General features: G+C 52.9%; 1 protein-coding gene across 1 annotated transcript in view; it reads left to right on the forward strand.

Annotated features, from left to right (window-relative positions):
• SPNS3 (sphingolipid transporter 3 (putative)) overlaps positions 1 to 24,799 on the forward strand; it is a 41,515-nt gene extending 16,716 nt beyond the window's left edge. The window contains exons 9-12 of the mRNA XM_045824498.1: positions 17,221 to 17,286; positions 23,083 to 23,181; positions 23,330 to 23,501; positions 24,453 to 24,799. Of these exons, the coding sequence (XP_045680454.1) occupies positions 17,221 to 17,286; positions 23,083 to 23,181; positions 23,330 to 23,501; positions 24,453 to 24,526 (411 nt within the window). The 3' untranslated portion in view covers positions 24,527 to 24,799. The remainder of the gene's footprint in view (positions 1 to 17,220; positions 17,287 to 23,082; positions 23,182 to 23,329; positions 23,502 to 24,452) is intronic.
• Positions 24,800 to 26,253: the final 1,454 nt, after the last annotated feature.

A 26,253-nucleotide genomic window follows, 5' to 3' on the forward strand; every position in this document is an offset into this window, starting at 1 on the left:
TACCGGCCACAGGTGCTTACAGCTACCAGCCTTTGCTCGTGTCTGTTCCCTCTGCCAGGGGCACCATTCTCTTCTGTGCATCTGGAAGTCCCTCTCCTTCCACAAGGTCCAAATCAAAGGCCACCTCCTGCAAATGCCTTTCCAGACTACTCTGTCTGCATCTGAATTCACTGTTTCCACTTGGGCTCAGTGCATGTTTGGGGCCCAGCAGGCACCATGGTGTATGGGTGAGGCTGTGTGCACATACACACACACATGTGCAGCAGCGTCCCTGCCTCCCCAAAGCCCCAGCCCCGACCGTCCCACCCAATGGGAAGGGGCCACTGATTCTGGGAAGATGACTCTAGCCTAGCCCCAGCCAGACAGGCTTGAACTCCCCTCTCTTTCCCTCTCCTCCTTTGCCCTCCCCTCCCTTCCCCTCCCCTGGTCCCAAGGGCCTGGGGACCCCCTGCTGTGAACATGATGCCTCTCACCTGTGTGCCGGTTCACTGAGCAGACGACTCAGAAAGCAAATCAGTAACAGCTTTATTGTTCTCCTACCAGTCTGGGTGGGTCTCCCGCCAGTGACCAGATCCCATAGCTTTTCCAGTCACACTCATGGACTAAAAGCCAGTCCCATTTAAATCAAAACTTTGGTTCTATTTCCCTAAGGGTTCTATCCAGGCCCAGAAAATTGCACTGGAGAGAGTGGGAGAGGGCTAGCTCTAGTGGGTTCTGTTCTGCTTGTTCTATCCCTGTCCCTCATCCCCAACACGGCTCCCCCCTAAGATCCTGACCCCTCCGGGGTTGGGCAGGTAGGAAGGATGACTGAAAATGGGAGTTGTTTCTGCTGACTGCCAGTGCCCTCTGTGTGGCAGGTGCCCAGATGCTGGCTAACTCCTCTCTTGGGGGCGCTTTTGTGGTTTTTCAAACCCGTGGCTCTGGCTTCAGCATATTCAAGTCCTTGACGCGGATGACATGGCCACCTCTGTCCTCACGGATCTTCCCCTCTGCTCCTCTTCAGGTATTGCCCTTCCAACCCTTTCTGCTAGACTCTGTGTTCCCCAAGAGGCACCCTGTCCATTTAACTCCCCAGGTGAACTCAGGAAGTGAAGCTGCCCCCATTCCTCCCTCTCTCCTCACTGGGCCCTGCGGGCTGCTCCCTCTGGCACCCTTTAGGCCATGTTCTCCCAGTGCTAGGTGGCGTGCTTCAGGATGCCCTGAGGCTGCCCTTGGTGGATGCCCCTCAGGTGGCCCCAGGGCAGGAGGATCAGAGTTTCACTGGTGTCCAGCCAGGGAGAAAGGCCAGTCTCCTTCCTGGCAGGCACTGTCCTGTCTGTGAGGGGATTGCCTGAGGCCCCTCACTCAGCTCTCTCATTCTTCAAAGAAACCCTCCCCAAGCCAAGACTCCAGCCTTCCATAGAAGCTGGGAGCCACACAGGACAGTTCCCATTCTCTGTAAGCTCTGAGGGTGTCTGGCGCCTCTCTGAGGTTGGTGCTTCTCACCTGAGTCCTCAGCCTTGGTTGGGCTCCTGCTGACATTCTTGGAGAACAGACAAGTCCTGTTAGCACTCTTTTCTGCCTCTGCTCTTGTTTGGTCTTTATGACCCCCTTACAAGGAGGGGGTTTTCTTGTGTCCACTTGACAGATCAGAACACTGAGGCCCAGAGACCGCAACACAAACAGCAGAACAGACAAAACTCAAACTCAGCCCTGCAGACAATAAAGTCTGTGTCCTTCATGCTGTACTGATGCTTGTCACCCATGTGGGGGAGAGAGCGTGCATACACTAGGCGCCAATAAATGCCTTAATGCTTATTGGCTGAGAGCGCAGAAGGGTGACTGGGACCATTGTCTCCAGCCTGTAGGAGATGAATGGGCCTGACCTTGCAGGCAGGCTGAGGCCCAGGCAGATGGAGGCCCCTTCGAAGGCTTGTGCCTGCTCATCTGCTGGGGCTGCGGAACCCCGCCAGCTCTGCTTCTGCCACTGTCTTGGTTGGCTCTGGGAGGCGGCTCCTTGGCTGTATTTTGGGGACACAGCTGTCCCCCCTCCCACAGCCTGGCACATTTCCAAGGCTGGATGGCTCATCTAGCAATGACATTGTGTCTTGGCTGACAAAGCCAGCTGGAGAAACTCTTCTCTAGACCTGCCCCGGGGCGAGGGGCCTAAGGACAGGAAGGCATGTGGGGCCGGGATGCATCAGTCTCCCAGTGCTGGGAAGCCTCTCCTTCCTGTGGCTCGTGTTTGGCCCTGGCACGATGCCCAGCGTGCGGAGCCCCCTCAGTGGAACTCCAGCTTCCAGAAGTGGGGGGCTCTTGTGGTCCTCCTGACAGACGCCTGCCTCCACGGCTCCTCTGCTCCTCTGAAGTCCACCTGAGTGTTTTCACTTGAGATTCAGGCTCCAGCCCCTTCCCCCCAACATGGTCATAAAACTCTTAATACCTCCAACCTACCCTCTTCTCTCAGGCCTCTCTGTCCTTTCCTAGCTCATGCCTTACCTTCTTTCTCCAAGACTGTTCTGGGAGCCACCCACCTTTCTGGTTTCCTCACCTTCCCGCTCACCCACCACAATCTATTCTTCCCACAAGGCCAGAGTGACACCATGGACCTTCCTTGCTCCACGGCCTTGTATGGCTCCCTGGTGCCTCTGGAACCAAGTCGAATTCTTCATCCTCACAAGCTGTCTTGACAATCTTAGTAGCCTTATCCCCAGGTGGTCCTCCCGTGCAGGTCCCCTCTCAATTCTCGGGACACGCCGCATGCTTGTCACATCTGGGGCCTCCCTCTCTCCTCTCTACCCCCACCCCTTCTCCATATGCCCGAATCACTCTGGGCCTTCACAGGCCAGGCTGAGCACCATCTCTCCATGGAGCCTTCCCTGATGGGCAGGCCTGACCCTCTCTCCATCCTCGATGCTCCTTAGCATTGTCTTCCTTGGCTCATGGTTACTTATACTCGGACCCCTCTCCCAGCAGGACCCAGAGTGGTCTTGATCTTTCTTAGCACTCCAACCTAAGGTAAAAACACCAGGCCCTTGGGGTGGGTGGGGTATCACTGCTTGCTGGGTGAATGGTTGGGTGACTAGCTATTTGCTATCATTTATTTAGCCAACAAATATTTATCGAATTCTTATAAAGTGGCATGCTAGTTAAATGCTATGGATGTAGCAGTGGATAAAACAGACTGAAATAGCCCTGGCTGGGTGGCTGAGTTGGTTGGAGTGCCATCCCACACAACGAAAGGGCACATGTGGGAGGCAGCTGATCGACGTCTCTCTCTCACATCGGTGTTTCTCTCTCCACCCCTCTCTCTCCCCTCCCTCTCTCTAAAATCAATAAACATACCCTCAGACGAGGATTTAAAAAAGACCGAAATATCTCTGTCCTTAAGGAGTGTGCATTCTAGTTGGGGGAGATAGACAACAGGCAAGCTACATAAGTACATTTCACAATATTTTAGATCATCACCAATGCTTAGAAAAAACAGAGTGGAGAAGGGAGATAGGGAGTGTATGGGGTTGTGGGGAGAGGGCTGAAATTTTATGTAATGTAACCAGAGAGGCCTCACTGAGAAGGTGGTTGTTGAGTACAGACCTATAGGAGGTGAAGGAGTGAATTATGTGGCTATCTGGTGGAACAGTTTTCCAGGCAGAAGGAACAGCAACTGTAAAGACCCTGAGGCAGGAGTGTACCTGGTGGATTCAAGGAACAGCAAGGATGTTGTGGTTAGTGTGGGGAGAGTGAGGAGAGAGCGGGAGAAGAGGACAAAGAGGTGACAGGGGTTGGATCATGTAGGGCCTTGTGGGCCTCAGGTGAGATCGGCTTTTACTGAGAGTGAGACAGGGGTTTTGTGCTGAGGAGTGGGAGATCTGGCTTATGTCTTCTGCATCTACTGAGATAAGCATGGGATCTGTCCTTTATTCTATTCATATGGTGTGTTATGCTGATTGATATTTGTGTTTAACCAACCTTGCATTCCCAGGATAAATCCTCTCTTGGCTGTGGTGTGCAGTCGGCCCTCCTCCATATCCGAGAATTCCACCAATCTCAAACAGAAATGTTTGGATAAAGAATGTTATGTGTTGCTGACCTGTACTATGTTAGACCTACAATGGTTGTGTCTATCCTGAACATGTACAGACTTTTTTTTATCATTATTCCCTAAACAATATAGTATAGCAATTATTTACATAGCATTTCCATTGTATTAGGTATTATAAGTAATCTAGAGATGATTTAAAGTATACAGAAGGACCCTGACTGGTGTAGCTCAGAGAGTCCAGCATCAACCTGCAAACTGAAAAGTCACTGGTTTGATTCCCAGTCAGGGCAGGTGCCTGGCTTGTGGGTCAGGTCCCCAGTTGGGGGCCTGTGAGAGGCAAGTGATCAATGTTTCCTTCACACATCGATGTTTCTCTCCCACTCCTTCTCCCTCCCTTCCCCCTCTTTAAAACTAAATAAATAGCCCTGGTTGGTGTAGCTCAGTGGATTGAGTATGGGCTGTGAACCAGACATCACAGGTTCCATTCCCAGTCAAGGCACATGCCTAGTTTGCAGGCCATGGCCCCCAGCAATTGCACATTGATCTCTCTCTCTCTCTCTCTCTCTCTCTCTCTCTCTCTCTCTCTCTCTCTCCCTTCCCTCTCTAAAAATAAATAAATAAAATCTTAAAAAATAAAGCATACAGGAGGATGTGGGTAGCTTATATCCAAATATTACACCATTTTATATAAGGAACCTGAGCATTCATGGGTTCTGGTAGCTGCAGGGGTCCTGGAACCAGCCCTCTCCTGGCGTTGAGAGACACCTGGATTAATCAATTTTATGTGATGCTGAATTTGGCTTGCTAGTATTTCCTGAAGGATTTTTGCATCTATATTTATTAGGAATATTGGTCCGTAGTTTTCTGGGTGATGGCCTCATAAAATGGGTTGACAAATGTGTTTTCTTCTACTTTTTGGAAGAGTTTGTGAAGCACTTGTGTTAATCTATCTTTAGATGTTTGTCAGAATCCATTGGTGAAGCCATCTGGGTCTGGGCTTTTGTTTGTGGAGAATTTTTGATTACTGACTAAATATTTACTTGTTGTAGGTCAATTAAGATTTTTTATTTCTTTTTAAGTCAGTTTTGGTAGTTTGGGTCTTCCTAGGCATTTGTACATTTCACTTAGATTATCTAACTTGTGGCATACACTTGTTCACAGTATATTCCCTTGTTAATCCTTTTCATTTCTCTAAGGTCAGTAGTAATGTTCCTTTTTTTGTTCTTGATTTCAATAATTTGAGTTTTCACTTCTTTATCCTTGGCTGGTTTAACTGAAGAATTGTCAATTTGGCTGCCAAATTTTGGTTTTATTGACTTTCTCTATTGTTTTTCTATTATTGGCTTATGCTTCATAGAATCACTCTGGTGTCTCTGTTGAGAATAGACTTGGGGGGCAAGGGCAAAAGCAGAGAGAAAATCAGACTACTGCCAAAGCCCAGGGGGGAGCTGCAGGCCTCGGAAGTAGTGGAGATGGAGAGAATATACTTTGAAAGGAGAGCAACCAGAATTTCCTGATGCATTCAATGTGGTGTGTGGAAGAAGAGTCCAAGGTGAGTTCTAGGATATTGGCCCAAGCAGGGGGAAGGAGGGAGGCACCATTAACTGAGATAGTGAAGCAGGCAGGAGCAGCAGGGGGTTGTTTGTTTGTTTGTTTGTTTGTTTTTTAGGATCGGCAGCATGGTTTCGTATATTCTGAGTTTGTGCTAGGAGGTCAACCCTCCAAGAGGAGAGTTAGGTACCGGAGTCTAGGGCCCAGGAGATGTGACATCAGCCCTAAAACTTCAATGGGTGGGAACTGGCTGCAGGCCACCATGAAAGATGTCACTAGGTTTGAAGAACCCATGAGGGTCAACACCAGAAAGGTGTCTGTCTAAAGGGGCTGAGGAACTGGCTTATGTTGAGCTTTAAAACAGGAAGAGTCACTAGAGCCTCTTCCATCCATCCATTTAACACTTCTCCTCGGATACCAGCAACCAAAGTTCTTGCACAGTCTCGGTAAATCCTGGGAAGACTAATGGGCCCCAAGATATCCTTGGGAAGAGCCCATGGGAATTTGGGCATGTGTGCTAGTGTGCGCATGCACCTAAGTGTGAATACATTCAGTCCTGTGAATAGGAGTGTAGCTGTGTGCTCTTGTGTGTACCGGTGTAGTCATGCTCTATGTATGTTGTATACTGTATGTACATGTATATTCATTCTATATGTGCATGGTGTGTATAAGTGTGTCTGTGTGTGCCATTTTGTAAATATGTCTGTGTGTGAGCGTGTATCAGGGCATGCAGGTAATTGTGTGGGATGTGTGTGCACATGTGTCTGCAGCTGAATATAGTTTTTCTTCCATTGCTTTTGTGGCTGTAGCTGCATTGTGTGGCAAGGAGGGGTTTTGGTGGCTAAATCATGCTGTTTCTTTCAGGGCAATGAGGTTTCTTGAGCATAAAAAGTCAGCTTTGGGACCTTCCCTGGGGGAGCTTCTGCCCTGTGGCCCACCTGCCGGTAGAGGGTTCTATCTCTTCCCTCCTGCCAGTCCCCTTGGCAGAGGAGGTGGACTTTTTGGCTGTTAATTGGGATCCAGACATGCACAGCAGGTCTTGGCTCACACCCTCTTCCTTGGCCTTCTTCCCAAAAGTGTCTGTCCTTCAGAGGAGAAGGGGTTTGTACACAGAGGAGGGATGGAGCCCAATGCAGGGGCTCCACTGTCCTGTCCCGGTTGCTGGAGGACATTGCTGAACTCTGGTAGTCACCCCTTGGGTGGGCTTTGTGGTCCAGATGGGAGGGCAGGAGTTGGGGATGGGAGTGAGCACTCACTGAGGTGTCTGCAAGACCTGGACATTGTCCCTGCTTTCTCATTTACTAGCTCTGTGAGCCAGGGTAAGATCTCGGCCCTGCTGTGCCTCGATTTGCTCAGCTATGAAATGGGAGTGCTAGTACTTACCTCTTGGTTTCCTTCAGGAACTAAATGAACTTTTGTGTTTGTTCTAGTTACTATGGATAAAACTTAGCAGTTTAAAACTACAAAAACACATATTTGCTCACAAATTTGCATCTTGGGCAAGGTTGGGGGTAGGGGTAACTTACCTTTTCCCACTGGGCGTTAACTAGGCAGAATGGGGCTGGATCATCTAAGGCTGAGGGAAGTCAGAGATTGATGCTATCAGCCGAGACCTTAGCTAGAGCCATTGACTGGAATAGCTGCCTGTGGCCTTTCCATGTGGCCTGGGCTTCCTCATAACATTGTGGCCAGGTTCCAAGGACCAGCATCCTGAGAGAGAGCGCCTGTCGAGCCGTATCGCCTTTTATGACCTACCCTTAGAAGTTACACAGCATCACTTTCATGGCATTCTGCTCTTTGCTCGAGCCACAGCGTCTCACTCAGATCTGAGGGGAGAGAAAATATATTCAGCTTTTTGGTGGGGACTAACGGTGATCTAAAGAGCATGTGGAAGTATCGCAGTGGGTATTCTGGGTAAATACAACCTGCCATAGTGCCCCAAGGGCACCTCCTCCTCTGCGGTTTGGGTCCTGCTGACATCCAGCATGGTGGCAGGGAGCACCCGGGCACGTGGCCATGAAGCCCCCACAAATGGGGGCCATCCCCTGCCTGGGCAGGTCTCTAATTCCATGCTGCTCTTTTGGTCTCACAGGTGAGAAACCCTGGGGTCCAGTCTTCACCTCAAACCCCTGCTGGGTCTCCCAGGCTGCGGGAGCAGAGGCCTCAAGGGGCAGAGGCAAGGTCATAGAGAGGTGGCTGGATGAGTGGCAGTGTTCTCTTACTTACCAAGTATTTCCTACACACCTCTTGTGTGCCAGGCTCTGTTGCAGCTCTGGGGATACACCAGTGAGGGGAACAGGCAAAAATATGTATGTAATGAAATAAACATGTAAAATAATTGGTGTGTTAGATGGGGGTGAGTGCTGTGGACTATAAAGGAGCAGGGAAGGGACTTGAAGAAGGACACGGGCTGTGCAGGGTGGCCAGCGAGGCCTCACGGAGACAGTGACACTTCCATAGCAATCTGAAGCAAGTGAGGGAGGGAGCCATGTGGCTGTGGTGGCGGAGTGGGGAAGAGCACTCCATGCAGAGGGGGCAGCAGGTGCAAAGGCCGTGAAGGGCAAAGCACGGCCAGTGTGTTTGAGGAAATGTGATTGGAATGGGGTAAACCAGGGGGAGCAGGGCCCGGGGGTCAGGGGTAATGGCGGTGGGGATGCAGATTGTGTAGGGCCCTATGCATGTAAGGACTTTGGCTTCAAGTTTAAGTGAAATGGGAAGCCATTAGAAGATGTCTAGCGCAGACGTGAAATTATCTGACATATGGATGTATCGGGTATCTGTTGTACAACAAATTGCCCCAAAACTTAGTGGCTTGAAACAATGACTTATTATTTCCTGAGATTCAGTGGGTTGCCTGACCAGTCTGTGTATTTGTGCTCACTCACGCGGCTTCCTCCGCCTGGAGGATGGTCGGAGCCGGAACCTGAGCAGGCCTCACTCAGGTCTGGCTGTCTGCAGGGTCCTTGGTGCTCTTCCATGTGCCCTTTCAGCCTCCACTAGGTTAGACCACTTCCTTTTTTTAAAAAAATTTAATTTAATTTTGATTTTAGAGAGAGGAGAAGGGAGGGAGAAAGAGAAAAAAACATTGATATCAATCAGTTGCCTTCCGTATACACCCCAACCGGGGACCAAACCCACAACCCAGCCATGTGCCCTGACTGGGAATTGAACCAGTGACCTTTTGGTTTGTGGGGCGATGCCCAACCCACTGAACCACACTGGCCAGGGCTAGACAACTTCCTTACACAACAATGTCAGGGCGGCATTCCAAGAAAGCAAACGTGGAAGCTGCAGAGTCTCTTAAGGCCTAGGCCAGGAACAGCACAGCATCACTTCCACCTTATCCACTGCTCAAAGCCAGGTGCAAGGCCAGCCCAGTTTCACCTTGGAAGGGCCCTGTACATGAGCATGACTGCCGAGAAGCAGGATCCAGTGGGGGCCATCTTGTAACGCCTACCACATGGTTTAAGGGGTCTCTCTGGCTCCTGTGTGTTGGTGATAGAACAAAAGACAGAGACAGAAACAGGGAAAACAATTGGGACACATTCCTAACTGTGGCTGGGACCAGGGCAGTTATGGAGGAAGTGTGGAGAAGTGGTCAGATTATAGGGATATTTTGGAGGTAGAATCAACAGGATTTCCTGCCAGGTTGGGTGTGGCGTGTGTGTCAAAGGCGGGAGTGTGCGAGGTCGGAAGGAAGCCTGGAGTCGGCGTCCACTGAGAGGGAGAAGACTGAGGGAGGTGCAGGTTTTGTTGTTGTCTTTTTAGAGGGGCAAAATGAGCAATTCAATTTTAGATGCGTTAAATTTAAGATGCCTCTTAGGACAGCCAACTGGACATGTTAAGAGGCGGTTAGATCTAGATGAGTCTGGAGTTCAGGAGACCAGCCTGGGCTGGTTATTTAAAGCCGTGGGGCTGGAGGAGACCAGGAGGGAGTGAGCATGGGGAGGGGAGAGGAGAGGACGGAGGACTGAGCTCTGGGGCACCGCAGGCGGGGGATGGGCGGCGCCGAGACTGGGATCACAGAGTCAACCTACCACCCTGCACCAAATGCCCTTTCCATTTTTATCTGGGAGAAATTTTAAAAACAAAAGCAAAGACAGAAGAGCACACAGAAGAGAACAACAATGACCCATTTTCTCATCTTTCAGAATTAACTTCTCTTAATATCTTGGCCTATTTGCGTCCACTTTTATATAATCAGGTGATTGTCATTCTAGACGTGTCACACAGACTTGTGTGCTTACCAATATTTTCATTAAATTGGGGTCATATGGTAGTGCAATTTTGAAAATGGGTTTGTGGATCTGTAATTCACGTACTGTACAATTCACCCACTTAAAGCACACAATCCAGTGGGGGTTCATGTATTCGCAGAGCTGTGCGGTCGTGGCCACGGCAGTCTGGGAATAGAGCATCCCCCCAAAAGAAACTTCACACCCACTTTCAGTCTCTCCCCAGCCCGCCCTCATCCCAGCCCCAGGCAACCACTAATCTAATTTCTGTCTTTATAGACTTGCCTATTCTGGGTATTCCATGTAAATGGAATCATATAATATGTTTAATTAGTTTCTATAGATTTACCTGAAGAAATTGAAGTGAAATCACAGGAATTATTTAACTTCACATTAATTTGATAACTTGGGCTTCTCATGCTGCCTGCTTCTTCTCTTCCCAGCCCCCAGAGTTTTGTTAGTTATATTATTCGTTTTCCTTTTTCTACATTTATAACACTCACCGTCTGCTCTCTGAGCACAATTCTTATAGTTGTTTGACAGTTGTTTCAGTCCCCGACTGAAATGGATGCAATGCTCATTATCTGTCTGTTTATGTAGATCCTCTATTCATGAGTTCTTTATTTTGCTTCAGCTGCTAATTGGGTTGATTTTTGTGGTTAAGTAGTTGTATCCATCCCCCCACCCCCGCCCCATGTGGCCCCAGGAAGGGTAGAGAGGTTGTATTCTTTCGGTTCATTATGTCTGACATTGTCTTCTCTTTGATGTTTTACTTGAACAACATCTAACTGGGTATAATATTCTTGGCTCACATTTTCTTTCCCTCATTACTTTGCAAACATTTGCTCTGTTGTCTTTTGGCATCAGATGCTGCCATGGAGAATAAAGTTAGCCTGATTTTTTAAAAATCCTCAATGTTGAGTCACTTTTTCCATCTGGATACCTGAAGATTTTATTATTCATTTTTGAAATTCAATAGCTTAGCTAGTGTGTAAGTTATCTCTTGCTATGTGACAACTCATCCTAAAACTTAGCCGTTTAAGACAACACACACATATTACCTCTCAGTTTCTGTGGGTCAGGAAGCCAGCATGGTCCAGCTGGGTCCTCGGCTTCATGGTGTCTTACAGCCGCAGTCGAGGCAAGGCCGAGGAAGCCAGAGGCAGGGGTCTCCGGAGCTGACCATAGCTAGGCTACAGCTCCGTATTAAGTATTCTGTATCATGACAAAATCTCTTCCTAGGAATGTTCTTACCTGCTGACTCAGTACTGAGTGTCCTCCTTCCCCTTGTCTCCTTGAATATTTAAGTGTGTTTATTTGGTTTTTATTTTTTCACTTGGGTTGGCTCATCTTCCAGGCTGGGACTAGGGTGAGGCAAGCAGGGCACTGAGGGCACACATTTAAGGGGGGCTCACTCTCTGGCTTGGACTCTGCACTGGTGTACCCCGAGAGTAAGCAGCTCCTTCCATTTGCTGCCTCAGGTGCCTTGCTGGCCGCACACTAGTCCCAGTCTGATCAGCTTCTTCTGCCTTCCATATCACTTACTTCTCTCTAATGTTTTCTTCTCTGTGTGTTTTTAAAGATCACCAGTCAGTGAGATTATATTAAGTCTTTGCTCTGTATCAGTTAAGTCTACTTTCATTAATACCTACTCTGTTTCTAGCTGTTTATAATTTATTTGTTCTGTAATGTTGTTTGCTGTCCCCCCCATTTATTTCCTTAGGTTTTTTATATCCCTTTACAATTCATCCTATGTGGTTTCATTTTATCTTTGAACTCTTACTTGTTTGAATAAACATTCAATGTAGTTTGAAGCAATTATAAGGAATTTTCTTCTGCTGCTTCTCCTATCATCTATCTTCTAGGTTGGTGGTTTCTTCTTCTTCTTCCCCTTCTCCTCCTCCTCCTTCTTCCTCTTCCTCTTTCTCTCTTTCTTTCTCTTCCCTTCCCTTTCCTTCCCCTCCCTTCTCTTCTTTCCCTTTTCTCCCTTCTCTTCCCAATCCTTCCCTTCCTTCTCTCCCTCCTTTCCTTTCCTTTCCTTTCCTTTCCTTTCCTTTCCTTTCCTTTCCTTTCCTTTCCTTTCCTCCCCTCCCCTCCCCTCCCCTCCCCCTCCCCTCCCTCCCCTCCCTCCCCTCCCTCCCTCCCCTCCCCTCCCCTCCTCCCCCTCCCCCTCCCTCCCCCTCCCCCTCTCCTCTCCTTTCCTTTCCTCTTTTCTTTCCCTTTCTTCATCTCTCTCTTTCTCTGCTGAATACTTTCCACTGACTTGGGCCTGAGCAACTCTGCTCAGATACCAGATGTGCTTTGATGGAGTGTGGGTGACTCTGTTCTTGACTCTCTTCCAGCCTTCTTTGTGACCATTCTCTTCAAAGGAGCTGCAGTTTGAGAGCCGAGCAGTAGGTTTTCTGTCGCCTGAGGGAATTGCAGGGCTCAGGTGAGGCAGTGAGGAGTCTTTGTTCCAACACCTGTGCTCTTCTCTCTTCTGGGATTTAGGTAAATGCTCTACCACATTGTACCTAATTACAGGGCACATCTCCTCCTGGGATGGGGGCTGTGAGTGGCCGTGAGTGGTGTCAGTAACTGGAGCCATTGTTCATTTTTCTGCACTTTCATCCATTCTCCCCAGCAGCTTTTCCTACTGGTTCTCAGTCAGGAATGGGGACTAAGGACTCCCTGTTTTTTTTCCCTCTGGTACGGGGGTTTTGGAGAGTAGTTTTGGGCATTGGAGCTGAGAAGGGCCATATGCTCTACTCTAGTCCTGAATTGTCTGGGGTTTTTTCCCCCTTGTCTGCCAATATTTAATGTTTATCTCATTAGGTTTTGTTCTTTTTTTTGGTAAAAAACAACTTTTTCTGATTTACTATTTTTTTTTTACTTTCGGGGTGGGGGAGAAAGGAAGTCTATGTTGCAATTTCATTCTTTTATCTCAGCACAGGCGCTGTGCCAGATGATCTTTAAGGCCCTTTCCAGCCCAAACTAGATCATAACTCTGAGTCTCCTGCTTGCCCAAGGAGGGACAGGGCCACCATCACACAGCGCAGAGCCAGCTTGGCTGTCCCAGGGCCTTTACATCCAGAGGGGATGCTGTCCTTCTGAGCCTTGAAGGCTCCTGAACAAGGACCAGGCTCAGAGGCCCAGTGTCTGACTGGCCTGGTGCCCATGGGGGAGACTTGCGAGGTGGCTGGCTGGGATCAGCCAGGAGGCGTGCCCACTACAGCTGTAGTTGGGGTCGGCTAGGGATTCTGCTCTTTGGCCCCTGGGTGGGAGGCATAGGAAGCTGGATTGTTCAGGTGCCCCAGCTCTGGAGGCCTCCTACAACTGAGCCCTTTGGGGGGCTTCTTGAATAAGCCCTTTTTCTCTTGCTCCTTGGGCTGGAGTAACCAGAGTTGCCAGGGGCTGCCTCATAGGGACTGAGAGAGATCCACCCGCCCTTCCTCTGAAGGCCCCACTTCCCTGCCAAGATCTAGCAGGTGTCTCTTCTTGGATGGGCAGTGGAACCCACCCGGAGAGCCCACAATCTCTGCTGAATTCTCCAGGAGGATACCAGAGCTCTGCTCCCTCACTGCCTCACTCCCCGTCTGCCTGCCTGTCAGGCTACTGGGTTGCTGCTGGCCCCTGGGAAACAGGTGGTGCCCTTGTGCCCTGAAGCCAGTCCCTGCAATTACAGGTTGGCAGGCCCGAGGGCAAAGTGTGCCAGCCATCGCGGCAGCCTGCTGGCGGCCAGTCTGTGCCTGGGGCCTTTGTCTTGACTGGCTCAGCCACACGGGGAGAGGAGTCGGTCCATGAAAGGAGAGGATTGGGGCTTAGCTCTCCCCAGTCTCTACAGGCACATGGGGGATGTTTGCCTTCTCCCTTACTGCCGGGACCTGGAGTCCATTCTTTGCAGGCCAGAGACCAGTTACTGCCCAACTGGAAGACTAAGATGGACTGAGGGGAAGACACTGCCCCCTCCACCCCACAGGGACTGAGCCTTCTCTGGGCAGGGGCTTCGTCTCCCCTCCTGCTCCTTCCCATGCCTACTGTGCCTGCAGGTGTGCCTGAGGGGAGGTGTGTGTGTGTGTGTGTGTGTGTGAAGGTATGAGTGTCTGTGTGTTTGAGTGTGAGGGTACAACCATGTTTGTGTACATGTACATGTGTGCACACACATGATGGGTGTGCTGCCCATATTATGAGACAACAAGCATGCACATGCACACACTAGGCTGTTTTTCACCAAGTTCCCCCCAGCAAGTGTGTGCCCATGTTCACAGGCACTGTCTTGTTGGTTGGTGCTTTTGCCATCCAAGTTTTAACATTTCGAATGTCAACCATGTTTTCTGCACGTGTGTGTATTTGTGTTGTGTGAGTTTTGTGTGTGTCCCAGGTTATAAGTGTCCATGAGTGTGTGCACATATATAACTGTGCACGTGTGTTGAAGCTTGTGTGCATGTGTGTGAGGTCTTGCGTATGCACGTGTCTGTGCATGCTTGTGTGCCTGTGTGTGTGAGGATGAGTGCCTGCGTCACAGTGTGAGCGGGTGTGTGTGTGTGTGTGTGTGCCCCCCTCTCTGGTCAGGGGTGACTGAGGCCGGGGGTAGTCATCGGCGCTGCCCCAGCTCAAGGGGGAAATCCTCTGGAGTCTGAAATGGAAAAGGCCAGAGGGTGAGGGGCAACAGGGTTCTCAGGCTCCAGGCAGTGTTCCCAGGCCCTGTGGCCCAAGGGGACTGAGCCAGGGTGCAGGGAAGCGTGCACAGGCGCTAAGGGGACGAGGGCAGGATCAGATTTCCCTTTCGGAAGTCCCCTCCAGGCCTGGGGGCCGGGGTGGTGCTGTGGGGCCTGGGAAACTGGTAAGGAGGAGAGAGAAGGGGAGGCCCGGACCAGGCCAGCAGCAGTGGAGGGGAGGAACGGGCTGACTGGAGGGACATTCAGGATGCAGAATGGACAGGAGTCAGTGACTGGAGGGCTGTGGGGGGAGCCAGGCACACAGGAGCTGCCCGCCTCCCCCAGCCCACGTCTGGTCCCAGCCAAGCCACAACAGGCTGTCCCAGAGAAGCAGCTTTGGCAGCTTGCTGGCAGCCAGTCTATGCCTGGGGTCTGCATCCCAGCTGGCTCAGCCACAGTAAGGACAGAGATGTGGCTGTCAAGGAGAGGGTGCCCAGGAGGTGCCTGGCACAGTGCAGCTGAAGCAACCATGCAGGCATAGCTTTAAACAGGTGACTAGATTCTTCATGGTGACTTTATTTCCTGCACAGCCCCTTTGGTTAGTTCATTTCATTTGTAATTGAGGGACTCCAATCTGAATTGGTCATGGAAGCCACTGAATTTAAGACCCAATTTGCATGCAACCTGTGGGGAACACAAGGAGTGCCTAGTGCTGGGCGAGGATCCTGGCTTTGGAAGCACAGGCTGTTGGTTCTGGAGGTGCCTGGCGGAGCATCACCACCCTGATTGTCGTGTCATATGGTTGGGGAAACCAAGACCCAGAGGGTGGTGGCCTCCCCAGGGCAACCCAGCATGGCAGGGTGGGGCCAGGTCTGTCCACCCCAGGGGGTCACACCCCTTTGTTGGAGAGCCCCTCCCTGGGCAGCCATCTCAGGAGACTCTGTAATTATGGGATTGGGAGGCGGCCTCTCCCTGGTCAGGCCTTCGGCCCCTCAAAACCGCTGTGTGGGGGCGAGGATTTTGTGGCGTCGTGCCGGTTTCCAGGTGTGTCTGAGGAAACCTGGCATCCTCAGGCGGCTTGTTTTGCCTGAATGGCCCCATTGTGGCTGCAGCCTCCCTTTGATCAGCTCTATTTTGGGGTCAGGATCCACCCTGCCCCAGCAGGAGGAAGGAAAAGGTGTATTTCAGTGTGTGCTGTGGGTGTGAGGGGGCAGGGACAGACAGGGGAAGGCTGCAGCGCCAGCCGGGTGCTCAGTGGGTCCCTGGTCCCCATGGCTGGTGCCCCATGGTTTGGGGGGAAGGTAGTGACAAGCTGGAGGTGTAAGGAGGGGAGGGCCTGGCAGTCCAGGCGGAAGTGGCTGGAATGTGAGGGAAGGGTAGGTGTGAGCCCAGCCCAGGCTTTCTCGTGGCCTCAGGAAGCTTGGAATGTGAGTCTGCAGCCTGCCTGGGCCCCACCTGAGACCTGCCTGCCAGCAGGTCTGATTTCCACCCCTGTGGGTGCCCAGCCCCTGTTCTAGGCCCAGAGAGAGAACCACCCCGCCCTAAAAGGTTCCCAAGTTCAGGCGTAGGAGGCCAGGGACTGGTTAAGCTGAGAGAACACACCCAGCTGCTCTCCCTCCTCGGTGGGTTCTGCCCTCTCTCCCTGACACAGGTCATATTCCTGCCCCGTCCAGCACAGTGGCTGCATTTCAGCCTTTTTCCCTCTGTTCTCGTGGGTCCTCTGCTGGCATTGCCGTGGGGCTCTTCTCAGCCCATCCTGATCCTGCCCATCCTTCAGGGCTTTCCTTAGTACCACCTCCACCGGGAGGTCCTCTCCATCCTCGGCTTTCTTCTAGTTTCCCTCCTGCCTGCGTCCCTGGCCACTGTGACTGCTGAGGCATCTATAGAGACTCTCCCCATCCCCCACACCAGCTTAATCTCACTCACCTTGCCTAGGGCCAGCCACCAGGGTGAGGGGCTTGCCAGAAAGTGCCTTGGTGTATGACCTTGGGCTTCAGTCTCATCTGTGAAATGGGTGTAATGGTATCTACCTCACGAGGTGGCTAAGAGGTTAGACAGGTGACTAGATTGGACATGCCTGGCACAGAATAGGTGTTCAGGTGGTGCTCCCTCAGTTCCTCTGCCCTGGGTGCGCATGGGCCTTAGGGAGCTAGAGCCTGGGCTGCCCAGGGCACAGCCCCGTGATTCCAGGAATGACTAAGACTTTTTTCCCTCCTTGCTGCTTCATTAAATTCTTCTTGAGTGAGTGGAATGAGGATTGTCCTAATCCTTTGGCTCGAGGAGGAGGGTTCAGGGAGCTGGAAGAGACAGGCCCCAAGTGGCCTCCAGTTACCGACAGACATCGGGGTAGGGAGGGGGCCACACAATAGACACAGGCCTTAGGGGAACACAGGAATGATGAGCTTTTCTCTTCTCTGAGCCTGTTTCCCTACCTTTAAAAGTGGCCTGGATGTCCTGGCTGCCTCCTACTGGGGCCCTGTGGGTGACCTCAAGCCCTGAACCCTGGAGGCTCTCCACCAGGGACAGTGCTGTTCCCAGGCCCAGGGATGGCACTGTCCTCTGGGTCATGGCTGCCAGTCTGCCCCGGAGGAGTGTTTGCCCATCCTGAACTGCCGGGACCGGAAGCTCGGTTCCAGGCTTTGGCCTCCAGTATGTCTTGCTGGGGCCTTCCTCTGTGCAGCCCCAGCATCCCTACCCACAGCGTGCAGAGACATTGCTCGGAGGGGTCAGAGGCTGAGGGCCAGGAAGCCTCACCCCGGCTGCCCTGTCTCAACAGGTTTTCCTGGCCCTTGGGGAGCTGCTTCTGTCCTGCAACTGGGCGGTGGTTGCTGATATCCTGCTGGTAGGTGGGGGAGTCAGAGTTGGGGCTGGACCTGGGGCCTTTTGAGCAGGGGGTACTGGAGTCTGTCTAGCTCAAGGCTGGAGTTCTGCTATTTGGTGGCCTAGAAGTTGGGAGGGAGACCCTGGGATCAGGGACCAAGGTCACTGAATAGTTGCCTGGGGCCAGGGGCCTCCCTGACACTCCTAAATATCTCCTCTGACTTTCACCCCCATTTTGCAGATGAGCAAATGGAGGCTCAGAGAGGGCAGGTGCCTGGACAAAGGACACACAGTATGCAAAGGCACACTGAGCCAGAACTGCAACTTTTTGATTCCAGGGCTCCCTCCTTCCCACTCTCTTTCTTGACTACACTCCTTCTCAGCGAGCAGGCCCCTTGGCCTCCCCTCCGGGCTTATAGGCAGGGATGCCTGACTTTAGGGTTAAAGCCACTGAGCCCAGGTGGAGCCAGGCCTTACTCACTCCCACGTCCTAGGCTATAATGAGGCCTGATGCTCTCCTGACCACATGACTCTGCTAGGTCCAGAGTCCAGCCTCCTTTCCTCGTTCTAGGAGACATGAAGGAAGGACTTTGAATATAGAAGGGCTGTGCCTTTGCGGATAACACAGGGTCTCAGACCTCAGAGCACCCCAAGAGCCCTCATCCTGCCTTCTGGCAGCCTGGCAGCAGTGTAAGCCAAGGGAATCAGAGCAGCTTGGCAGTTGGCTGAGGGCTGGCCTGAGGATGGTGTGGCAGGGCACAAACTTGGATTCAGGAAATGGACCTGAGTTTCAGCCTGCTGTTGTCACCTCAGCAAGTCACTTGGTGTTTCTGAGCCTCAGTTTCCCTGTGTGGCAAATGGGGATGGAAATGCCTTATGGGTTATTGTGAGGGTGAAATGAGATGACACGTGTGAAGCTGTGGCCCAGCGGCTGGCGCAGAGTGCTGGCTGGGATTCTGAAAGCAATGCAGAGGTTTCCACTTCCTCATTTTCCATCTCCCAGAGATACCCAGGAGTCCTAGAATCTGAGTTTGAAAGGGCTGTGGGGAAATGCAGCCGTTCAGTTAGCCAACAAGGCCTGTTCGGACACCACTGTTGATGGGACGCTCACCTTCTGCCTAGATGTTCTGTCTCCTCCCGTCTCCTCCCCACGGCCCAGCATGGCGGTGTAGACTGGCCTGCCCTGCCTTCGACTTCTGGGTGGGTGTATTGGCTACAGGGCTGGCAGGGCTTCTCTCCTCCTCTCTCCTGCTCTCTCTTCCTCTCTCCAGGCAGGAGACTCGGGTTCATGCCCAAACTCAGCTACAGACCTGCTGAATGGCCTTGGGCCTCAGTTTCCTTGTCTCTGAAAAGGGAGTAATTATGCCAGCCTGGCAGGGTAAGCAAGAGAGCCTGCAGGAAAGCCCTGGGTAAAAGGGAAAGCAGGAAAGTGCTGGCAAACATTTTCTTTGAAGAAGTGCCCACTTTTAGGCACAGGGAGTTACTCCCCGGCTCCAACATAGCTGTTCTCTCAGGCAGTTGAGGTGGAGCTGGAACCTGCCCTCACCCCCCACAGCTTCCTCCACCTGCCCCCCACTGCGCTGTTCTCTTTTCCACGTGACAGCACCACAAATATGTGAAGACTGCGCTTATGTTTCCCCCAGTGTCTGTGTTTGCAAGAATGATTAACCTGGCAAGCCAGGTCCTTTGTAGAGCTCTGTGTGTGCTGGGAGTAGTGACAGGGTGTAGGGGGCAGGTAGGGGGGCCAAGAGGCTGTTCAGCCGCACTTTGACCCATCCAGCTCTGCTGGGGAGCTGGCCAGAGCTGTCCAGGGGGCCAGCTGGCCATGATCCAGACCGCCTGGGGCTCCCTGGGCTCCTTCCCTGGCTTGGAGGCCTCCAGCCCCCAAAGCTTAGCAGGACCCATCACCCCAGGAAGGCTTCCTGCCCTTCTCCTGCCTCCCTAAAGCCCCTTAACAAAAGATTGCCTTTGGATCCTTTGTTGGTGGGAACTGGACCTTGCAGTCCTTGGAGCTCAGTTCCTTGACAGAGACAGGGGACACACAGAGAGTGGCCTTGGGGCAAATGCAGGTGAAGGGCAGCTGTGAGCACCCAGTCTGTGGAGTGGAGGGGCAGACACCAGCTGGGAGCAGGGTGAGGGAGGAGTGGGAGGTGAAGAAGGAGAGCTGGAGGGTAGACAAGAAGCTGTGTCCGAGGACAGAGGACCGGAGGTGGAGTTGGCTGCAGATTCTGGGAAGAGGGTTTTGCTCTTCCAGAGATGAGGCAGGAGCAGCATCCTGGGCCAGGGAGGGGAGGAAGGTGGAGAGAGGGTCAGTAGTGGGTGGGGTTGGGGGGGGATGTGCTGGAGGGAAGCAGCCTGGAGCAGGACAGGGACAGGAAGTGTGTGGGGATGTGGGTGTGGCAGGAACTGCGTTAGGGTCCCATCTTGCTCCTCAGGCACAGGGGGTCTCATTGGGCGAGATCCAGGGAGTGAGGAGGCTGTAGGGGCAGGTTAGCTAATACCTGCTACCCGCATCGTGAATGTTCCCGAGGGCTCCACTGGCCTGTGGTTCAGTCCTGCCTCAGAAACACTGCTCTCTTTGATCTGCACATCCACAAATAAGAGAAGCCAGATTCTCTCTCGTCCAGTGGTTCTCAAAGTTTATTGATTCAGGTTTGGGGAGCTTGTCACAAACTCAGATTCCAGGCTCTTTATCCTCAGAATCTAATTCAGTAAGCCTGTGCTGGGGCCCAGGGATCTGTCTTTCTAATGAAATTTCCGTGTGATCCTAATATAGAAGTACCTCCAGTTGGAGATCACTGGTCTGGTGCAGCCAACTCTCCAGTCCATGAACCATTCTGACTAGTGTGGTCCCTCCCCTGGGTCACACCTGCTCAGACAGGGAGCTCCCTCCCCGAGCCCTGGGAAGCCCCTGTCTCCTGGAGGCTCTGTTAATGAAAATTTGGCTCCATCACAGCCAAGTCCCATCTCAGACCCACTTGGGCAAGCTCCCCCTAACTCGGCTGGGCTCCCAGGAAGCCTGACATTTTGTGTCCCCAGGCTGAACTCCCCGCCTCCCTAAACCTACTGATGGAGTGTCCAGCTCCCTCCTAACCCTCCTGTCTGTCTGGGCCACACTTGAGGTGGCCCAGAGCCTGCTCGGCCCACCCCAGCAGTGGGGAGTAGAGCAGAAGGAGAGCCCCCTCCTTCTCCCAGGTCTGTCCTCTGAGGCTCCGGAATCCCATCAGGCTCATCTCCCCTCCTCAGCAGACTTCCCCCTCACTCCTGGGGGGTTAACACCTTCCTGTTCTGCTGACCCCATCTCAGTGCTTCCCTGCTCTGCCTCCTGCCCCCCCCGCCCCAGGTAGCTGGGGAAAGTAAGGGCTGAGTGGGGAACTGAGGAGGCAGGCTGCTGGGGAGTCTGCACCAGGTGGTTGCCACTGTGAACTCTGTGGGCCCAAGGTTGGCCCTGGTTAGACCCCAGGCTATAAAGGGAACAGCTCTTCTAAGAAGGGAGAATAAAAAAAACAAAGGTGTATTTGTCTCAGAATAGAGCAAGCCTGGGTTTTTGGGAACCCAAAGCTTCTTACTTTTAAAATTACTAGCTGGGCTCTCCAGCTGCTGGTGGGCCCAGCCTTGGCCTTCTGGTCATATGGAGATAGGCTGGGGGACATCTACCTCTCTCACAACTCACAGCAGTGGCTTGGTCTGGGCCCAGCTGGCTGGGGTTCTGGGAGGGGAGGATGGGGCCAGCTTGCTGGACCTCACTCTGAGGGTCCAAGCAGCCGTGGCCCCTGAATGGACTTTTTTGGACACTCAGGGCCCTGCCTGTAGGAGTCCCTGACCTTTTCCCCCAAACTCCTAGTGAGTAATCACATAATTATGGGGTGAGAAGGAAGCACTTGGGGAAGGTGCAGCGCTGTGGTCATTTCCTTCTCAGGCCTGTTGGCAGATGGCGGTGGTGGGTGTGCCCAGCTTTCCCAGCACCTGGAAAGGGTGGCTCAGCACCTGTGACCCCAGGACTGTTACCCACCAGAGTGACTCCTGTCACGCTGTCTTGCCCACCCACAAGACCCCTCTTACCAGACCCCCTGTGGCTCCCTGTCCCTGGCCTCTGGCACACCTTTGCTCTCACTGTCCCTGGCTGGAAAATCCCCTTCCCCAGGCTCTCCACAGTTACCTGTTTGCAGGGCTTGGGATGAACTTGTCCTTTTATCCTTCCCTCTGTTTCCCAAATGTTCTAGAACAAACACATGAATGTTGCTGGGAAGATTCCTCCTTGCTCATAGCAGCAGAGTTGTCAAAAGGCCAGGCTCTGGAGGGAGAAGGCCTGGGATCAGGGCTCAGCCTGCTGCTTCCTGGCTGTGTGGCCCTGAGCAAGTTACTTACCTTCCCTGTGGAGGGTTTCCTTGTTGGTGCAATGTGGATGATATTAATTTCTCCCTCATGGCTTGGTTGAATAGATAGATTAATATATATAAAATATAAAATGCATATAAATAATATAAAATATAAACATACATAATATAAAATAATGTTGGTGACTATTTTAATTGTTATTACTCTCTGATGGGCTCAGATTAGGGACACCTTATCTCAGGGAAGCTCCCCTGTGGCTGCTCTGTCGGGACCATGGGAAGTGTGGCTTCTGCTTGAACCCCACTTCCTCCACGCCTGCACCCGCCCTCCCCATTCCCTATCTTGTGTTCTGACAAGGTGTTTCCTGGGGCCAGTCTCCCAGACAGTCCTACTTGATTTATTTAGTTGTCCAACTTTCAGCTAGCCTCCTCTGTGCCTGGTGCCTTGCTGTACCCCAGGGACCCCAAGAGAAATCAGGAGCTTTGCCTCCCAGACAGGTGTAGGGATAAGAGGAGGTGGACAAAGAAGAACCCGTCCCAGCTGTGGGGGACGTGCACACACAAGGGCTATGGGAATTGAGGGCAGGTCCCTGAGCTCTGAGAAGCATTCTCAGAGGAGGTGGCCCAAAGGTCAGTCCTGAAGGACAAATAAGGATGGTCCAGTGGGAGCAGAGAGGGGAGGCTGGCCAGGCAGAAGGCACAGCATGCTCCAGAGCCCAGAAGCATCATGGGATATTTTTTCCATCTGATGTTCCTAGAAGCCTCCAGGCACCAGATGAAGAATGACAATGAACATAGCCTTCTATGTAGGTATCGTTGTTATCCTCATTTGGGGCTGAGGAGACTGAGGCACAGAAAGGTGAAGCAACTTGCCCAAAGTCACACAGCCAGTGAGTGGGGGATCTGGGATTGGAACCCAGACATTCTGGCTTCAGAATTCATGTTTTTAACCTCCCTATCCTCCTCTGTGGAGTTATGTGGGCCTTTCCAGCAAAGCTGCTTTTGGTCTCTGCCAAGTGGGGCTTGAACTTCCTGAGAGAAGGACTAAGCTATCTGAACTCTCCTGCCAACATGCCCACACATGCAGGCTCCTGGGTGCATACCCACTCTTCATCCCACCAGCCTGCACTACTACTGCCTGAGTCTGTGATCTACAAGGCCTCAGCCCCATCTCTGTTGTCACAGCCATGCCCTGTCCCTGACTAGTTTAAGAGCAAACCCTCAAGAGGGGTGGCCTCATGAGGGGCCTTGGCACCCCATCCTGGAGGACAGGGGAGTCTTCCCAAACCTCAGTGGGGCCTGATATTTTGGTGGCAGGCTTCAGGCACTGGGGTCATGGACTCCCTCTCATCTGATGCGCTTGGTCTGCCTGTCCCACCTCCAGGCAGGTTCTTGGCAAGTGGGGAGCAGGAGGTTGGGGCAGGGGCATCCTCTCACTGCCCTTGCCTGGGGAGCTCCCCTGGTGCTCTTGTGTTTTGCAGTCAGTGGTGGTGCCCAGATGCCGGGGGACAGCAGAGGCACTTCAGATCACAGTTGGCCACATCCTGGGTGACGCTGGCAGCCCCTACCTTATTGGACTTGTAAGGCTGGGTGGGGTGGCTGGGCTGCAGTCGCACTTGAGTTGTGCAAGGTGGGGCAGGGCTTGGGGAGGAACTGTACACAGTGAGGCCTGCAGGTTGGCCTGGTGGGCCTGGCATGCCTGGTGGACCCAGCCTCCCTCCCCTGCAGATCTCCAGTGCCCTGCGGGCCAGGTACCCCGACTCCTACCTGCAGCGCTTCCTCAGCCTTCAGAAGAGCTTCCTGTGCTGTGCCTTTGTCATTGCCCTGGGAGGTGGCTGCTTTCTGCTGACAGCACTGCACCTGGAGAGAGACCAGGCTGAGGCCCAGCAGCCTGGCGCAGGTACCCCCATTCCTCACACCCATGCCAGGTCCGGGCTGAACCCCATAGGGGCAAGGAGCACTGGCTACCCCTGAGCCCCTGGCCAGTTTATTCATCTGTTCGTTCGTTTGTTCGTTCATTCATTCATTCATTCATTCATTCATTCAAAAATAGGTCTTATGCCCTTACCATCTGCCAGGCAAGGTTGCAGATGCTGCAGAAAGAATGCCACATCCAAGCTCCCATGGAGCTGATGCTCTAGAAGGCAGATGCATTCATGAAACAAACAAACAAACAAAAGCAAAAGATAGAGTATGTTTCAGGTGATGGGTGCTATGGAGAGACATAAAGCAGGGAAGTGGGTAGAGAGGAACAGGTAGGGGCCGTTTGCTGTTTTTGAAAGGATGCTTAGGGAGGTCCTCACTGCACAGGTGAGACTGCAGCAAAGATTTGGAGAAGGGGAGGGAGGGAGCCATGCAGCTCTCCGTGGGGAAGAGCTGCTCCTGAAGAGGCCCTGAGGTGGGACTGTGTTTGAGGGCTGGCAAGGAGGCTAGCAGGTCTGGAGTGGCAATGAGGGAAGAAGGACGAGGTGGACAGTGATGGGGCCGGGGCACAGGGGCCTTTGAGGGGCCCTGGCCAGAACCATGGCCTTAGCTCTGAGATGGGAGCCCTGTGGGATTTCTTGCAATGAGCCTTAAGGCAACTGGTTTACCCTGCAGAAGCACCACTCTGGCCGCTGTGTTGGGAACAGACTGTAGTGGCTTGGCATCCAGGCAGAGAGGCCACAGGAAGCTCTGCACCATCAGGGGGAGCCACAGGGTGGGGCCATGACGGTGGCACTGAAGAAGGGGTTGGATCTGGAATTTATTTTGAAAATGGAAACTAGAGGATTTCCTGACAGACTGTACCCGGGGCTGGTCCCAAACCCCTTTTGCTCCTTCTGGGACTGGCCAAGCTGCTTTCCTTCCACAGGGACCCTGGACAGCGAGGACGTGGAGAGCCAACACCTGCTTCCCAGCACAGGGGCCTCCACAGAGGACTTTTGAGGGCCCTGGCTGCAGCCCTCCTGCTGGCCTCCATGGTGTCGGTGCCTCTGCTTGCCTTTGGCTGTGGCTCAGGGGCTCCGGCCGAGCTGCACCTGCCACATCTCCGCTCCCAGCCAGGGATCTGGCAGTGCCTGTGGTAGGGCTGGGAATTGAGCGATCAGCACCCTCCGTGGGAGGCCTGGGCCTGTGCCTGCACCCAGCACGGGGCTGCTCCGGCCTGAGGTTCTTAGCCTGTTTGCCAGTGGGCCCTGATTAAAGTAAAGTTGGTACAAAGTTCGTGGATTTCAGGCCTTTGGACAATTTTGTTATTTATAGTCTCGATAATACTCTGCTGGAGTGGGAGCAGGAGAGGAAGAGGTGGGCAGTCCTGGCCAAGGAGGCAGGGCTGCCCCTGAAGTGGGGAAACTGAAGGAGCTGCTCAGATGGGTCTCTAGGTGTCTCCTCCCTAGACCTCCCACTGTGGCTCAGCCTCCCCACTATACAGGGTCAGGTGGGCACAGGACACCCCTCTTAGGGAATTCATCCTCTGAACAAAAAGTGGGGGTCAAATCTGTAGTCTTGGAGATAGATGTCTACTAGGGTGCTGGGATGGAGGTGTGGCTTCAGGTTTCAGAGAACTATGTGGAGGAGCGCCTAAGCCTGCCCAGAGCCAGCTGCCCCAACCGCAGTGCTCACAAGGCAGTGCCTCGCCCTGCGCCCTGGTGCCCCACCCCCACAGCCCATGCTCTGGCCCTAGCACAGCCCATGGGGAGGGCTGGCTCTGTGGGACTCGCACTTGCTACTGGGTTCAGAGCAGCTGGGCACAGCAGGCCCTGCAGGAGATCAACAGCTTCCAGGTGGGCAGCAGTGGGACGACATGTTTTTCTGCCTGTGAGCATGGGTTTCTCTCCCCCTCCCCTGGTGCCCGGCCAGGCGATCACTTGTTTACTTGCCGGTGGCCCCCTCACTGTGTGCCAGGCTGTGCCTGCCTCCCAGAAGCCGTGGGCAGAGCAGTGACCCAGCCCCATACTCACCTCCTGACCCTTGCTTGCTCCATCCCTGCCCCCTGCGGTGTCCTCCCTGTGCCTGTGCCTACTGATGGGTGGGACAAGCTGCAGGAGCCAGACTCTCCAGCTCAGCCCACGCTTGTTCCCAGAATCAGCCCTCCCTCAGGAGAGGCCATCGCCAGGCAGGTTGACTGGGCCCTCAACCCACGGTTTGACACTTGGAGCTCATGAAAAGGGGGGAGCTGCCCTGCTACAACAAAAAGGGTTGGTGAGGATATTCAGAAAGGGTTCTGCGCCCAATTACAATTAGTGTGTGTCAGGGGGAGGTTCCTACACTGCCAAACAATTCTCTGACCCCAGCTGGGTGTCCTGCAATTCAACTCCATTGTGACAGTCTACCCAGAGATAGTGAGTGTCAGATCCTACAGGCTAGGGGTTCAGTTCCACAAGCCTACCACCTCCCAAACTCAGACACCAACCCCAAGTCCAGTTTGGTACCTGTGCTTTGACCAACCGGTTATGAATCAGAGGTTCCCCTGACCCCCTCCTTGGGTTTGATTAACCCACTAAAGTGGCTCACAGAACTCAGGATGCTCTTGTGCAACTGGGCACAGCCAGGCAGAAGGTGCGTGGGGCAAGGTGTGGGAAGGGGGGGAGTTGCCATGTGCACTCCAGGGGCCACTCTCCCCAGTCACCGTGTGCACATCAGCCCGAGCTCCCAAGTTCAAACTGTTTGGTTTT

Source organism: Phyllostomus hastatus, unplaced genomic scaffold (assembly GCF_019186645.2).
Source record: "Phyllostomus hastatus isolate PE091 unplaced genomic scaffold, TTU_PhHast_1.1 phas_scaffold_55, whole genome shotgun sequence".
Classification (NCBI taxonomy): domain Eukaryota; kingdom Metazoa; phylum Chordata; class Mammalia; order Chiroptera; family Phyllostomidae; genus Phyllostomus; species Phyllostomus hastatus.